This window comes from Rutilus rutilus, assembly GCF_951802725.1.
Source record: "Rutilus rutilus genome assembly, chromosome: 19".
NCBI lineage: Eukaryota > Metazoa > Chordata > Actinopteri > Cypriniformes > Leuciscidae > Rutilus > Rutilus rutilus.
Genome location: NC_140232.1, coordinates 27,982,661 through 27,999,669, shown reverse-complemented (window position 1 = coordinate 27,999,669; position 17,009 = coordinate 27,982,661). Strand labels below are relative to the sequence as shown.

The following is a 17,009-nucleotide window of genomic DNA, read 5'->3' as shown; positions in this document are numbered from 1 at the left end:
TGTTTGTTGGTCAATTTGACCCACATATTTTAATGTTTTAGGCAACTGTTCAGACCCAAAATAATAAAATTTCTTAATAATACCATTTTTATTTTAGTTTACTACCCTATAATGATGCTAAAAAGGAGCTATTCCCCACTTATTTCAATACGTAAAAATATTTTGTCAGCAACAGATGGTAAAAAAAAAAGTTATAATTTACTTTCTTTTTTCAAGCTAAGTTGTTTTTCTTGAATTTTTTTTAAACTTTTTCTGCACATGCATGTCAACACAAACATATAAGTTGGGATTTATGGGCACTTTCCATAAACAAAATAAATGTTATACTGTACAAACTGTATATTCTATCCCCTTACACTAACCCTACCCCTAAACCTACCCATCACAGAAAACTTTCTGCATTACATTTTCAAAAAACATCACTTATGATTGATGGGGATCCTCATGGGTTAAAACATTTTTTGTCACCATAACCTAGGGTTTACCAGGCCCACACACACAATTCAAACTGAATTGCTATATTTTCATAACTTTTTATAATTTATTCTGTACTGTAGACTAATTTCATACTGATATTTTTTTTTTATATTTGTTACCATTACTAGTTTTATGACCTTTTTTTTTTGTCATGAGTAAAGCATTAAACTGAATTTAGAGAGTGTGAAAACAGAAGAGGGGTAAAAACACTGAACATATTATGCCCTCTGTGTCTTTACATTTGCCACTTCAAATCATAAGCTAAATTATTAAATAAATAAGAATGACCTGTTCATGTTCTGTAATCTGTAATGTTCTGCTGTTCTCCTGCATGCATCCCAAGTGAAAATAGTATTAGTGACGTGTCAATCCCTCTAGTGGAGAAGAATGGCGTTGCATCCAGCAGCGCAAGATATCTACAAGATTTCTGAAGCCAAGCTTGATGAAAGTGATGTCTTTTACAATGCACTGAGCTGTTATCTAACATAAAGACTGCATATTTAATAAGTGCCTTCTCACTCTGAGGTGAAAACAACAGTATACCCATACCAAATAAGACTGAAATTCTGAAAAACAAATAGAAAATTGGAATTTTATTTTATCCAGTAGGATATTTTTTTTTTTTTATAAGAAAGCTCTTGTTTAGCTGGCTCCAAATTATGATATATATTTTCATGATTGCACTCCTTTTGGATTATTTAACAAGTCAGAAGTGGAACAATTTTGCCAACACTTGTGTTTTGGTTCCATACTTTCTCGATTCTCGAAGGCCTGTTTTAATGGGTTAGGGTTTAGGTTTTAGCAAGAGTGGAATGTGCTGTATGTAATCCTCTAACATAATCTGTTTGTGGGCCTGCCCTTCACTCTTTCTTTCTTCCACCAAACACATGATTCAGATCAAGCCCACTTTTGAGGCTATGCTAAATAAACGAACAGAGGAAGTGCAAATCTGGACCAAAGTTCAGCCTCACGCTGTTCCAGGTCCGGTTAGTCACTACTAACAAGAAATATACAATGAAAACATAAGTGAAGGACCTTGCTCACTCTTGGCAATAACTTTCACACGCTGTCTGCCAGATCAGGAGTAAAAACTGCACAGTTGGGACATTAGGCTACACATCGCAAAACTTCTCTTCAGGACATCGCCAAAGACAAGGTACAATGTCTCATTCTACTTGTCTGTGTGGTTTAAAATATTTCATTTTGCAGTAGTAGTTCAATCAATGTAAACATCATTATAAAGAGTAAATGGAGACTATATTGCACAATGTCATTCAGAACAATGTATACAGTAAAAAAAATTTACAATGAGCTACACAGTTGCACATTTACATATTTGTGCAAATCACTAAATTGCTTCCACTATTTAACAATACACAGGTTTTTATTCTCAAGTATGCCAAAGTTTAATCTAGCATAAATAGCCTTTACATAACTATTTAGCATACATGTGAGGGAAATGTATCTGTGCTTAGTTACGAGACCTCTTCTCACATGCAATCAGTTACCTGTTAAAACTGTACATGATATCTTGAAGCAGGGTCAGGTCAGTGTGCAATGTTTCTCTAAGATAACTGTGAACTTAAGTGAAAGGGCAACCCACTAGCAAATGAGGAATAGAGAGAAAACACAATACATAAATGAATAAATAAATAATGGAGAGACAAAAGACATGAGATCATTGCCAAAGACTTAAAATAAGCATTGAAATCCAATTTGTAATCATAAATCGTATAGGTATAAAAACTCATGATAGTTTTTTTTTGTATTTGCATTGTTATATTGTGCAATGCAATATTATCAGAAAGAATTAGCATGTATCCGTCCATTAATTTGGGTTTACAAAACGGCAAATTAAGAATCAATAAGATGTTTGTACTTGATTGTAATAATCAGTTTCTGAATTTAAGCAATGCTAATAATTAAACGGTAAGTTCACGTAAAAAAAAAAAAAAAAAAAAAATTCTCTCATCATTAATGTTAACCTGAACCTGTATGACTTTCTTCTGCAGAAGACAAAAAGTACTTGTACCAAACAACATTCTACCGCTTTGAGGTTCATTTAGTGGACCAAAAACAACATGAAGGTGAGTAGATGACCGAATTTTTTATTTTGGGTGAATTAACTCTTTAAAACACAAATATAATAAGTCAGTTAACTAGGGATTATTCTCTAATTTACAAGCATAAGCACGTATGTTTTGATCTACAGTTACAAAAAGTCAAATTGCAATGCGTTTCCCAAACAAAATGATTGACTAATCAAACATACATTTTCAGACAATGCTGCTACATCCCTCGATCTTTGTCCTTGTCTTTCTTTGGAGTCTCCCACCACTTTCCCTGACTGGGAAGATCCTAGTGTACCCTGTGGATGGAAGCCACTGGCTTAACATGGACATTCTGCTACGAGAGCTTCATCAGCGAGGTCACAAACTGGCAGTGGTCCGTTCTGCTAACAGTTGGTACATCCCAGAGAACACCACACACTATACGTCCATCACCGTCCATGTTGAGCACCTCAGCAGCCTGGAGGACCCGGAGTACATGGCGTCCTTTCTTAAGAGAAACATTGACATTCAAAGAGGGAAAGGATCAGTTTGGTCATTCATTGCCCTGCAGAAAGAAATCATTACTCTTTTAGAAGAGTCTCACAGGTCTTCTGCTGAGATGGTGAGGACCATCCTAGAAGATAAAAAGCTTATAAAAACACTCAAAGAGTCCAAGTATGATTTGATGCTAACTGATCCTGGTTTTGCAGGAGGGGTCATACTGGGCGTGCACTTGGGTCTACCAATGGTGTTCAACGTACGATGGATAACAAACGGAGAAGGGCACTTTGCAATTGCACCCTCACCGCTTTCTTACATCCCAACTATCGGATCCAGGGTGACGGACAAAATGAGCTTCGTGAATAAAATGAAAAATCTCTTGCATTTTGGAATTGGCCAATATATAGACCACATGATCACAAGGCCCCTCTATCAAGGAGTCGTCAGCGAATACATAGACCCGAATTCCAATGTCTACACTCTGATCCAAGGAGCGGATTTGTGGCTCATGCGAGTCGATTTTGTATTCGAGTTCCCTCGTCCTACTATGCCCAACATGGTCTACATTGGAGGCTTCCAGTGCAAACCATCCAAACCTCTACCAGATGAATTGGAGAAGTTTGTCGAGAGTTCTGGAGAGCATGGGGTGGTGATCATGTCTTTGGGTACTCTGCTTGGAAGTCTGGTTCCTGACATATCTGAGGTTATCGCCTCTGCCTTCGCTCGCTTGCCGCAAAAGGTGATTTGGAGGCACTTAGGGGAAAAGCCGTCTACGTTGGGGAAAAACACACTCATAGTGGAATGGTTGCCTCAGAACGACCTCCTAGGGCATCCTAAAACTAAAGCTTTCGTCACCCATGGAGGAACGAATGGAGTCTATGAGGCTATTTACCACAGCGTGCCGATGCTTGGACTCCCGCTCATCTTCGACCAATTCGACAACATGATTCGCCTGGAAGCCAGAGGGGTGGCTCAAGTGCTTGACGTCGCAGTCCTGGATGTAGATACCCTAACGCAAGCCCTGATGGATATCCTGGATGAAAATCAACCGTACCAGAAGAACATGCGCAGAATGTCAAATCTACATCATGACACACCGCTCAAGCCAATGGACAGCGCCATCTTTTGGCTGGAGTTTGTCATGAGGCATAAGGGTGCGGCGCATTTACGCACACAGTCCTACAAGCTTCCTTGGTATTCCTACCACTGCGTGGATGTGATGATGCTGATAGCGAGTTTGTTCACGGCAGTCTGTCTGCTCTTGGTCTTAATGAGCAGGGCTTTGCTGAAAGTTTTTGTCAGGAAAAGGAAAGCCAAAAAAGAGTGAAGATCTCTTTGGTAACCATTTTTTTTAGGCTGATATCATTAATGTTGCTCTATGTAATTTCTCCACTACTTCCAAAGGGTCAAGGTTTGGTTCGTTTGCATGGCTTTGTTAGCTGTAGATGCTGTAATTATTATTATTATCTGGCTGAGAAACAAAATTCTTTCTCCATTCATAATTTTGCAAGCAACATTTAAATCACAAACATATTGATATATGAAAGGTGTTGTTTTACCAATGGGCAATTGTGGAAAGGCTTTTAAAATTGTGAAATGGACATTTTTCCATTTGTTCTGCCTTTCACAGCTAAGTTTAGTCACTAGAGAAGAGATTGGGACTGTGAGCGTTTTTATGTTGTCATCAGCCAATCAGCATTGATCAATCACGCATTTAGATTCAGATGATTGGCTCAAAACATGGCAGCATAACTAAGCATAAGCAATGGAGCCATGCAGATGAATATGAATGCTAACTTTTTCCAGGTATTTGTGAACCGCCCTCTAGATTCCTACAGAATTGCAGTTTCTAAATAGCTTTTCCAAACCCACCCTTCATCAGCAATCGTTAAAAAAAAATAGGTAGTACTGCCCTAAATTTTTGTTTGAGACAACGATGCTTGATCAGGCAGTTCAAACAGAACAATTCTTTTCGGGAAATGTAATTTTGAATGGCTAACTTGAAATTTCAACATCAATTAATGTGTCGCTAACAGTGTATTTGAATGTTTTAAAAAAGGAACTGCAACAGATTATGTTTTTCAGTTTGTTTTATTGATTTGTACAGACATTGAATGAACCAGCTGTCTATTTTGCACGTAAATATTTCACTTAACACAACCACCGGCATGGTCAACAAAAAAAATAAAATTATTCAAAAATCAGAGTCGTAATGTGACAGATGGCCGATGATGCCAATGCTCTTAGATTTTGGAATGGTGTATTACTATATATGGTTACAATAGGTGAAATACTTTAGAGTAAAAAATAAAGTGCTCCGTCTTCATCTGTTCTACTGTGTCACTTTGAGAATACTCTCATCTCACCTCTCCAAAAAGTAGCAATCCCATTTCTTTCTCTATGAAAAACAAAGTGTAAAAAAGGTTAGAAATGTCTAGATATTTCAAATCTACAGACCACAGCTCAATTGTCACTGTGTGATATTTAAGGGGATCAATGTCATATACATGCAAGATATAAAGACAAACACTTGAACACAATCAATAGAACATGTAACCTATATAATAGATACCAGTCTGTAACTTTGTTTAGTTCCATTAGGAAAACATTACAAAATGCTTTTCTTCCTTCTGTAATAATAATAATAATAATAATAATAATAGCAGTAATTGATCCACAGCTAACTTTTCTAAACATCTGTTCCACTCACCCCACGTCACCAATTTCCTTTCAATATTTCAACAGTTTCATTATATCTCTACAGATTGAGGAGGAGAGGAGGAGAGAATGAAAAAGAGAGAGTTTAAAGAGAATGAATGTCTGGGAACAGCTTTGGTATTTTAAAAGTATAGCAAAAACATCTCAAGTCAGTCAAATTACACATCTTCCTGCGATTGCATGTTGCTCAGGCATTTTTGTTTCACTTCAGTCATGTAAAAACACAGGTTGCACTTCAGATTGGCACATTTTGTGTTATCTTTCAAGACTTGTTGGACAAAAGTTACAGCAGATTGTTTCAATACAGAAACCCTGGCACAGTTGCTTGAATTATAAATTATAAATTTTCACTAGAACTCTCATAACTACCAATTTTTTTTTTTTTTTTTTTATTGAACAAAAGCAGCCAATTTGTACCTTTGTGAAAATAAAAGCGAACATTTGCCAACGTTACTGGGTTTTTCCATAAACAAAAGAAAATTACAGGGACATGCATCAAAACACAGGCTGCAACAAAGCATATCATAAACCATTCTGAAAACCAATTCTCCATGCTCCAGAATCTTCAGATGTTGGACTACGCCCCCTTGTGAATTTTCTAAAACTAACCCAATTGTGCAATAACTTCAATGATAAAACAGAAACAGAGAATGTTTTCTTTTTAAAGTAGTCATAGTTCCAAAGTGAAGTGCAATGTTGGAGTGTGCCATGAAGATTTTGTGTGATTTCTCATATAAATTCTGCTTTGTGATTTTGTAATGAAAAGACTTAAATTTCGAGTTCACATCCAGAAGAACTTGAACATAGATGGTTAGACAACATTGACAGTGGAATTATTTCATAAATGAGTTGAAGCGATGTGATGTTTTAAAGGCAAATCAGTCAATCAAACCTTATGCGACCTGTCCTTTTTGTTAAACTTTGAGGCGAACACATTTCATTTAACCAGGAGAATTTCACTAAGAGCAAATGGTTGTGCAACAAAACTTGATGGAAATATAGCAAAAATAACCTAATTCACAAAAGCCTAAAAACAAAAGCATTAGTGTCATTTACGCAGGAATAAAGACAAAAGAAACTAAATGCCTTCTTTGTCCAAAACTTTTCCCCTTCATCTTTTATTTCCACAACTTGAGATACTCAAAATAAAATAGAAATAACGCAACTTTCCAGAACACCTCTTTTCATCCATATTGGCTAAAGATGCAAATCCCGGCCTCTAGTAGGATATCTTTCTTTTAAGAGTCACTTCCTCTCTGTTTACATTCCTCACTCTTCCTTCCCCATGTATACCTTCTCATTAGTGTCCAATCTCTGCTCATCTGGGTCTCTCTGAATTTCCTCCAATTACCGAGTCACTCCCACCACTAGGACAAGGGACCCTCCCTGCTTCCCGTGCCCGCACCAGCACCCCCTGCCACCAGGTTCCTCAGCAACTTCCTCCTGCCAGCCTGGTAGTCTTCCTCATCTACGTTCACCAGGAGCTTAATGGCCTCGTGACCCACTGCCTGCTTCAGAGAGTCCGTGATGAAAACGCCCTTCAGGGCTTCCAATAGTGAACCGTTGATGTAGTCCCGCCAAAAGGCGTCCAGGTAGGTCAGCTCTGAGAACTTGATGTCACATATGATGGAACCCAGGTCACGGGATTTGAGGATGGTGTTGGCCTGGTTGAAACGCTCAAACTGCCTCTCCAGCGCCTCTTGCTTGTTGGAGAAGACATTGCCTTGTAGAGCTGACTCGTGCTGACAGTACTCCGCACGCACCCTCAGTCTTATGTCTGCAAGAGAAGGATGATTAGTTAGTCGAGTTTGGGGGGAGTGTCGCCAAGTGGGCAGATCTAAACATGTCTTATTGCTTAAACATGTAGATACGTTACAAATTCTTTTGTTATGGGTAAAATGGTGTAGTTACGCTTTTACTAATATCTTATTCCACAGAGTCAAATTTTCTTGTTCTGCATAAAAAACATTGCCACTGTCATGTCAACCAGCATGCAACTTTTTTTTTTGTACTAGAGCAGATTTGTTCTCTTACCACAGGTCTGTTTTTCTCTGCAGTCAGCTGTTGTGTGAGATCTTTTCCTTTTCCTGGTCGGTGGAGGTGGGTTGGGTTTAGCACGTGGTGGGCATACCTGGGGTCCTGATGGAGGACAGCAGATCAATGGCTGGGGTCCTGAGAAACAGAACATGATCAAAATCACTACCACAATGCCTGTCTTGTCATAGGCGTCGATTTCGGTGGGGACGGAGGGTACTCGTACCCACCAGAGTCATTTTGTACCCACCACTTTTCTTTTTTTTTTGACAGTTTTCAGTGGTTATGAGGAGCAATATGAGAGAGAAATTTGGTGATCGTTGCTTAGGTACATTAAACCACGTAAAGCTTTTTCACGTTAGGACTTATAAATAAAGACCATGAGAACCGTAGGGAGTCAACCCACAGCCGCTCCGCTGCCCTGCTGAAAATGTGAAGCAGAAACGCTTAATGTCAGATAACGTCCATAATAACTGGACTTTGGGTTTGATTTTTTGACAGTTTTCAGTGGTTATGAGGAGCAATATGAGAGAGAAATTTGGTAATCATTGTTTAGGTACATTAAACCACGTCATGTCATATTGTCAACATGGTACTTATGAAGCAGAATAGTGAGTCATATGTCTAATGCTTTTTGAAAACTTAAGGCTTTCTTCTTCATAAAACGAGTCGGACATCACATTTTTGTATACATTTTTTATTTTATTTACATTAGTAAGCTACAGGATATCATCTTTCAAAACATGACCTGCGCGAAAGAGAAAAAAAAATGTATGCGTCATTGTACCCAGCACTTCTGAAAATGCACTTCCGAATGCGTCTCTGTCCCCAGCACATTTCAAACCAAACTGACGTCAATGTGTCTTGTAGTACATGCATTTACACTGATCACGATTAGGTTTAGGAGAAGGTGAAGATTAAGGAGAAGTAGTTAAGGTGAAGATTTGGATGATTTCCAGTTCAGAAATCAGAATCAGAAAAAAAAAAAATTGTGTTCAAAATGCTGTAAGCAGTTAAGGCTGGAATACACTGCACAGCTTTTGCCCCAATTTGCAGTCCGGACAAGTTGGTGCTAGTCAAAATGATTGGCAGGCAAAAAGCACCTCAAAAGTTCTGATTTCTGATCAAATAATTACACCATGGTCCACAGCCCAGTTTTTGCAGGTGTGATCAAAAACAAAAACAAGTGATGCACAGACATTTTTGTAACCAAAAATATGTTTTCCACCAAGCAGCACCAAAGTCATGGAGGACCCAAAAAAATTAAACATGCTAGTCTTTCTGACGGGACATCGTGAAGCGTCGCAGGTGCAGTGTCGGTTGTCTATGACACACTATACGAGATAAAATTATTGATTTTTGGGTCCCATCACGCATTGGCATTTACGAATCACCACAACAACCCTCGTCAAACGGACTTTTCCAAAATCAGGCTGATTTCAAGTATAGTGTGAACCTGGCATAAGTCTGAGAGTGTATTTCATACACACAACGTGGATAAGCACAATTGACAATATCAATATTTATTTTTTTTAAATCAATCTTGAGTTTGATTAACCAAGATTGTTTAATCTATGCTGTTTTAAGTTGGTGCGTGAACCAAACTACACTAAACATTATTTAGAGCGTGCCTTGCATCTAATAATTGCAATAAGCTTTGTGTTTTGTTTCTTTTGGTATGATGTGGAAAAAGTCTGAGCTTTCAAATTTTGTGGATTTTATAACGAAATTCAAACAGAAAAATGTGGGCACTCTTTGACACCCTTTCATCTCTTTCTCTTTACTACTAGTTACAGCATACATATGCTGAACAAACAGGCTTACAATAAAGATGAATGGACATCAAAAGGTATGTTGACAGAAACAGTACAACTTACTGAAATATATCATATCATCACTCAACCAGTTGACTAGTTTCAACTATGGAAAAAAATATGTTCCATAAGTTAAATATGTTATTTGAGTGTTATTATTGAATTACATTTAATTAATTAACTGATTATTACATAAAATGTATTATTAGTTTTCAGCTAAATAATACTTTAATTCATTTTTTCTGTGTATCGGAAAAAGAAACAAATAATTTCAGTGCATCACTGCCAAAAATGTTTACAGCACTAGCAAAAAATCTAAAGCACAACCAAAGGAGGACACACCTGTTCTTCTGTGAGGAGTTCCCTGCTGGGCCTCTCCTGCTCCTCTGGGAGAAACATAACGGACTGACGTCTCCTCCAGATATTTATCCACTGGATCTGGGCACACTGGAAAATAATAAGCAACATATTACACCTTGCCAAAAAATGCTGTCATAAGCGGTAGATGAACTAGTGATCAAAATGAGGGTGAAGGTGACAAGATCTCAAACCTGTCTGTCTCTTGCGCAGTGTGACGTAGGGCAGCAGGTCATGGCGAGTGATGATGCGGAGCAGCTGAAGAACATGCCTGAAGTTTGTCTCATCACATCTCCCCTGACGCTCCAATGCGAGGAGGAAATCCCGGCCGCTTCGTATCCCTCCTCTCTCGTACTCGTCAATAACGTCCACAAAAAGGAAGGACAGCACACGCACATCACGGTGCGTCAGCTGAGCGCCGACAATATCAAACATGCGGTGAAGGGAGTAAAGCCCATACGCATCGTCCACAGCCTCCTCTGGCCACGGCTCCACCCGGCCAGACGCAGGTCTCCGAGACGAGGAGGAATTACTGCAGGACGCCGGAGCCAGTCGGCTTAGAGAGAGCGCAAGGGAGTTACCGTGAGTTGTTGCGGATGAGGATGCCGCAACCCAGCCTCTCCGAGGAGAGGAGAGCCCGGAGCGGGAATACGAGTCTATCGGAGAACGAGAAATGTGTTGCCTGCCCTGACTAGATGAAGAGTTCTGTGGCAAAAGGAGGGCAGGGTTGGCATTCCCATGCTGCTGTGAGGTCATCACTCTTCGCTAGGCAGATGACGGGTGAGGGGGATGGCGGAAGGCCCTGTCAGCAGTGTGAAGCAGCTCGACTCTGTCAACACGCTCGGCCCGCGACTCTCACCGCCAACTTCACTCTAGAAGAGAACAGAATTCATAGCATTAAGTCACTGACTCCACTACAGCATTATAGAGTCTTATGACATCATAAATAATACATTAATAAAGATGATAAACAGACTAGGACAAGTTATCACATGACCTGGGGGAATTTTACACATATGTAAACAGATCTATTGCTCAACTGTGTATCTAGACTGCCATTGCTCAACCATGCAACACATAAAAATCATGTTTGCACATCACATCTACATATAAAATCCTACAGATTATACATTATGATTATTATCTACATAAAATATACTGATTTTATGTCTCCATAAAAAAGCATACAAATTATATATTCTGATCAAATCTGAATTAAAACATACAGATGATATACTCTGATCGCATCTACACATAAGGTTATACTGATTTTATACTCTGATATCACTACTACATATAAAATCAAACAGATGATATATTCTGATATCACATCTACAAACAAAAACATACAGAATACATATTCTCATATCACATCTACATATAAAAACACACATATTACTGGTATATGTTCTGATCACATATGCATTTAAAACTACACATAATATATACTTTGATATGACATATACATATAGTGCTTCAATTTAAGAACCTATTTGACTATAACTCCTGTAGCAAACTTGTATTTTAAGCCTGTTTGTTCAGTTTTGATCTACTATCTATAATATAGGTAGAGGGACAGTTAAGTCACTGACCTGGTTAGCTTATAAATGAACGTCTAACAGGTTTAAAAGGATGAATAAAGATAGCAGGATGCATCAAACATCTCACTTCCATATCATGGCTTTAAAAACACGAATATAATGCTCTTTTCAAGACAAGAAACTCTAGTAAAAAGATTTATGAATAAGCAGTTAGACATCAACAATCTCCTGAAATGTATCTGGACAGCTGTGTTAGCCTGCCTCTTAGCATTCACAAGGAGGGGCTGTAGAACACAATGATATATTAAGATTATATACATTTTCTATGTTAATATTTCATTGCGATCCCTTCTATTACTTCTATAATCCTAAAGATAATTAAACGTTATCTGCTATTGATATAAACTTCGCTTAGCAACTGACTGCTGGCTTGCTAACGTCAACAGCGTGTAGCAACACTTAATGTATACAACTGTCTTACCTGTTTAATTTCATGAATCACTTTACAGACACGGTGACTATGGACGCGGACTCTGCTCAAAAGTGCGGTCTGGTCCTCATACATGTACAGTAATCGTGTGTGGGGATAATTTAAACGGTTTGGTGAAGCTTGGTAACGAGCCCATTTTTTGTTCCTCTACTAAAATGTAGGTACATCCGGGACATGAGCAAGCGTGGGGCAACATCCGGGGAATGTAGGAAACGCTTCGTCTTTATCAAACAGACAATAAACTCTCGTGATGTGCAGATTTTTTTTTTTTTTTAATTGCTGTTACGAATAAATCTACAAGAAAAAACATTAATCACAATAGGTCTTTGAATGGAATATAAATATTTTTTTAATCATGAGAAACACAGCACTGCATAGCCCCTTTACATTATGAAAGATCACCATGGTAACCACATTTTCATCCAAAATACAATTAGCTCACTAGCTATTGTTACTACTGTAAAATCTTAATAAATAAAAATATGTTTATCTTCAAACCCAACAAGCTAGTTGTAATCTTGCCAATTTTGTTTAATTTTTTTTTTTTTATCAATTCTGGCTGATATAAAGTGAATGAATTCAAAATAGATTTTTTTCCAATAGAAAATTCATTTTTAACAAATAGTCTATTCTAGGAAAATAGGCTTGGCAGATGACTAAGTAGCAAATCAGTGTACATGGCTATGGCGTAATTTAAAGCTATGCAGCTATATAACGATTTTTGCTTCCCAGAATCTTCTGGGAAGGTTATGCTGCCTTCATGTGCTATGGAAAAGATGATATTTTCCACCTGTGAGCTGGTATTTACCAGTGTGTTGTGTTCAAGTGCTTTTGTTGTCGTAATGTAGTACCCGCAAGGTCTGTGTCAGTAGAGTATCTTTTTTATCTTTACAAAAAAACAAAACAAAACAAAAAAACATAAATATGTGGTGCTTTCTGATGATTAAAACATAATTAATAATTAAAAAAAAAATAAAACAACATAAAATGATTAAATATGAACCAAGGAAATTGCGGCGAAGTTGAAAATTGAGTGTTAACGCATTATATTACAATTGTTAATGACACAACATTGTATAGGCTACAAAAACTATCTGCTAACAGTATTCACGACTCTTGCGTTGCTCCCCACCATTTTGAAAAGGTCAAAGGTTATCTCATCTCGGCAACTCGTGCATCAAAATATTCTACGAGCTGCCCAGTGGAAAATACCACATGAAGGGGTGTTCATGTGCATTTTCCACGTCGGCTTTTGGTATTTACCATAATTACCATAGCACGTGAAGGCACCATTAGTCTATGGTTATGAATATAGGTTCTTGAGGAAAAGACCTCCCTGCAATGTTCTGGAAAGGTTAGTTTTTGGTTACATAAAGAACCTACAGAGTACTTTCTTAGAATGTTATTAATTGGTCAATTGGTCCCCCCCCCCCCCAAAAAAAACGGTAACCATATGCTAACATTAGGGGAATGTTCTGTGTTTGCTGGGCATTAAAAGGGACGAGCCCTTAGATATTTCCAAAGACTTTCTGTTGTAACTGGCAATGTGTCAGCAGCAAAATAAATACATTGTTAAGCAATTCCATGGGGTCTAAAATGTTTTTATAACTGTGGTGTTACCTATGGCAAATATTAGTAATGGTATGTGCCATATTAGTTAGAAATGTGAAGAAGATGTAAAGAAGAAGTGTCCAAAACCGTTTTAAAACCAGCCAACAGACCAGCCTGACCAGGCTAGGAGACCAAATAAGCCCACTGAAGAGTGAAGAACCCTTTCCATTGACATTAAACAGGAATCTTTTAAAACTGGTTTAATTCCAAGAGTGAGGGGGAAATATCCTTAGTGAAACTCAACACAATCTTCTTGGGAAAATGTGTAGATTGGCATTGATAATTCAGTATATGATGGCACAAGGCTGCTAAATTGTTCAGTAGCCTCCACACATTCCTTGTTTTTGGGCTTCCCCGGGATCTGTTAAAACAAAAGAACCAATGTAAACTTATGTCAGAATAACAAAAATGTACATGACACATAATGAGGATCATCTTTATGATATACTGTTAAACTTGATAGAAATATACTTGATATACTACTTGATTCATCAACTCACCTGATTGCACATAGCTTTTCCAGAGCGGACAAATGTGGCAAAGTGCTCACAATTAAATGTGAGGACTTTGTACGTAAACTCCTTGTCAAGTAAAGCATCTCGTCGTCGTCTAATTTCATTCTCAGGTGAAGGCTGGAGAGCGTGTTGGCTATTGCTCACTAAAACACGAGCTCCTTTAGGTACGTTAACTTCAGACAGGAGCTGACGTCGTATCTTAGTTTCTCCAAGCAAAAGATCACCACAAACAGGGAAGACAGTCTGCAGAAAACCCCGAAACGAACTCATCACCTGAGTTTCATCTGGTATGGAAAAAGCAAGTTCTGTATGAGACAAAGTGTTGCCATAACGGTGATCAAGAATAGAAGAAATAAGAAATCAAAAATAGCCTAAGTGATTCAAGTGAAACAGTTGTAGGCTACTAAATATACTGTATATAAAATTATGTTTAAATTCATTGCCTGAATTAGGCTTTATGCATCACAGTAGGTCATATCCTCCTGAGACCCAGAAAAAAAAACTTCTTTTTGAAAAAATATATTTTATTCATATGTTATGCTATGTCCTCTGTAGTGGACACCAGGATTCATTTGTTTTCAAAAAAAAATAAAAAGACATGAAATGACATGTGTAGGCAAAACCAATGGGATTTTTCATTCAGCAAACAATTTTTAGGTTTCAGGATTTTTTTAACCAAAAGTTTCTAGAAAGATGATTCTCAACTATGTTATGAAAGATATAATGGAACGAACTGATATGACCTGTGGTTAAAATGGCCATGCAGTTCCATTCAATGCAATAATTACACTGTATCTAATTTGCATTTAAATGTGTTTCAGTAATAATTGGCAACATTTTCATAATAATATCTAACATTTCATAGGAATATTGATATATAATTCGGTCACTTGTTGTGTCTCCCAAAATGATAAACATGATTTAATCCCTGGTGTCAATTGGGACATGTATGAAATCAATGCCCTATTTTGCAACAGAAAGTCATATTTTGATTAGAAACCCCATACCATTTTCCTGAGATGTTGATTTATGACAAACAATTTTAAAATTAGTCAGATTTAAATGATAATTACAAAAAAAGATCATATTTTCATAAGAGTGCTATTTTGATCACTAAATTATTGTCAGTCGTTTTAAAAGACCAAGGAGAACTTGTTGTCATGGTAAAACCCACAAACATTTGGTATCTCTGAAAAGCCCTGAATGTGCTCTTTACAGGACATCCAGACTTAAAGAGATAGTTCACCCAAAATTAAAATCATCATGTACTCACCTTCATGTTGTTCCAACACAAAAGAAGATATTTTAAAGAATGTTGGTAATCAAACATTTGGAGGTAGGCTACCCACTGACTTCCATATTAGGAAAGAATATATACTATGGACGTCAATGGCTGCCGTCAGCTGTCTGATTAACAACATTCTTTAAAATATCTTCTTTTGTGTTCAACAGAAGAAAGAAACTCATACAGGTTTGGAACAACTTGAGGGTGAGTAAGTAATGACAAAATTGTATTGTTTGGCTGAACTATCCCTTTAAAACTGTGGCATGTATGGTGTCAGAAATTCATTAAAATATAATGTCCACAGTGGACAAAAGTCTGTTCCTGGGTCCCAGCCAGCTAGGAGGATATCAGGTGACATTTGAACCTGTGTAGTTTATATATACAGCAGTGTAGGAGTTATACAGCTTATATATATATATATATATATATATATATATATATATATATATATATATATATATATATATATATATATATATATATATATATATATATATATATATATACACCTTTCTTATGTAGGATTCTTACATTTTCTTTAGTCTCCTCAATTTCAGACACAAACCTAAAATGTATGGCTAAGTTATAGTAGGCTAGTCACGAAGGAATCTGCCTATTATCCACTTTGTATAGTATAGTATAGTATAGTGACTGTATAGTTATTTTTATAGAATTAGTATTAGTATTCGTGTAAACGTGATCGTGCTTACCTGCAACCGCAAAGTGAATAACGTATCCATCTCCGTCATACACGCCCCAGTGTGAGTAGCCAATGGGGTACGAGAACTCGATCAAATCTCCGAATTGCGCGCTGGATACAACTTGCTCAACCTGTGCATGACAGTTTCAATCTGTCAAGATTCCTCCCGTTTACAGCTGTTACAGGTTTTAGAACAAGTTTGACAACATATGGCGTCTGCATTCTTTGAGGACGTAAAATATAACCATCGCTACAGTGTCATAAGATTAAAGTAGCCTATAATCATTTCTAATTCTTCAAAAGATCCTAGATACGCAACTATAGGTGCTTTCGCATCGGAGGAACCTTTTCATAGAACTAGAATGAATAGTTCCCACTTTTTGGCGTGTTTTCACCGCAGAAACTGGGAACGTATTTAGTTAGGAACGCCTTTTGGGGGAACTAATGACTAGTTCCTATAACTTTTAACTTCCTATAACTATCTGGTGCGAAAACCCCATTATTGGAGAACGGTCTTAAAGCTACTTTCACATTCAATTCTAGCGGTAGTTACATATGAGAAAAAAAGTAACCTAATGATCCTCAGCTGATTCCAAATAATTATATATATTCTAATAATAAATATTAAAACATTTTATACAATTCTAATGGTTAGAATAGTTAGAATTAGCATTCTTATGTAGCCTAATTAATTTAGTCTACGTGACAAAATAATACATATTTTATTAGTTTCTAAGCTTATTTTGAAATATGAATTATTATCATCCACGTATTGAGTTAATTCAGTAAATATTTGTAAACGTACCTGGTCTTTGTAGTCCATTTCTCGTGTTGTTTAGTCGTTAAGAGCAGAGACTATAAGCAAAATGATTGAAATTCTTCTGCCAAGCCTTGTAGGCGTGGTCACACGACAAC

The 17,009-nt window shown here is 37.3% G+C and overlaps 3 protein-coding genes across 3 annotated transcripts; 1 reads left to right on the top strand and 2 right to left on the bottom strand.

The window, feature by feature from the left end:
- The first annotated feature begins 1,394 nt into the window (after positions 1-1,394).
- On the top strand, positions 1,395-5,361 carry ugt5e1 (UDP glucuronosyltransferase 5 family, polypeptide E1). Its single transcript, XM_084389922.1, has 3 exons — positions 1,395-1,633; positions 2,490-2,564; positions 2,758-5,361. Exons 2-3 carry the CDS (start codon positions 2,559-2,561, stop codon positions 4,354-4,356), a joined length of 1,605 nt encoding a protein of 534 aa, XP_084246048.1. The 5' UTR covers positions 1,395-1,633; positions 2,490-2,558; the 3' UTR covers positions 4,357-5,361.
- Positions 5,362-6,138: 777 nt separating this feature from the next.
- On the bottom strand, positions 6,139-12,194 carry dedd (death effector domain containing). Its single transcript, XM_084389923.1, has 5 exons — positions 11,975-12,194; positions 10,147-10,824; positions 9,938-10,042; positions 7,782-7,919; positions 6,139-7,524 (listed from the first exon to the last, which is right to left on the bottom strand). The coding sequence occupies exons 2-5, from the start codon at positions 10,706-10,708 to the stop codon at positions 7,115-7,117; spliced, it is 1,215 nt and encodes a 404-aa protein (XP_084246049.1). The 5' UTR covers positions 10,709-10,824; positions 11,975-12,194; the 3' UTR covers positions 6,139-7,114.
- A 1,629-nt stretch (positions 12,195-13,823) lies between these two features.
- LOC311279059 (phospholipase A and acyltransferase 2-like) lies at positions 13,824-16,938 on the bottom strand (the record flags this gene model as incomplete). Its single annotated transcript, XM_084390289.1, has 4 exons — positions 16,900-16,938; positions 16,105-16,225; positions 14,095-14,393; positions 13,824-13,955 (listed from the first exon to the last, which is right to left on the bottom strand). The coding sequence occupies exons 1-4, from the start codon at positions 16,915-16,917 to the stop codon at positions 13,824-13,826; spliced, it is 570 nt and encodes a 189-aa protein (XP_084246415.1). The 5' UTR covers positions 16,918-16,938.
- Positions 16,939-17,009: the final 71 nt, after the last annotated feature.

Coding starts and splice junctions, on each gene's coding strand:
- dedd (XM_084389923.1), bottom strand. CDS start 10,708: ATGACCTCACAGCAGCATGGGAATGCCAACCCTGCCCTCCTTTTGCCA. Junction 10,043..10,146: donor ACTGCGCAAGAGACAGACAG/GTTTGAGATCTT, acceptor ATTATTTTCCAG/TGTGCCCAGATCCAGTGGAT. Junction 7,920..9,937: donor AACTCCTCACAGAAGAACAG/GTGTGTCCTCCT, acceptor TCTGTTTCTCAG/GACCCCAGCCATTGATCTGC.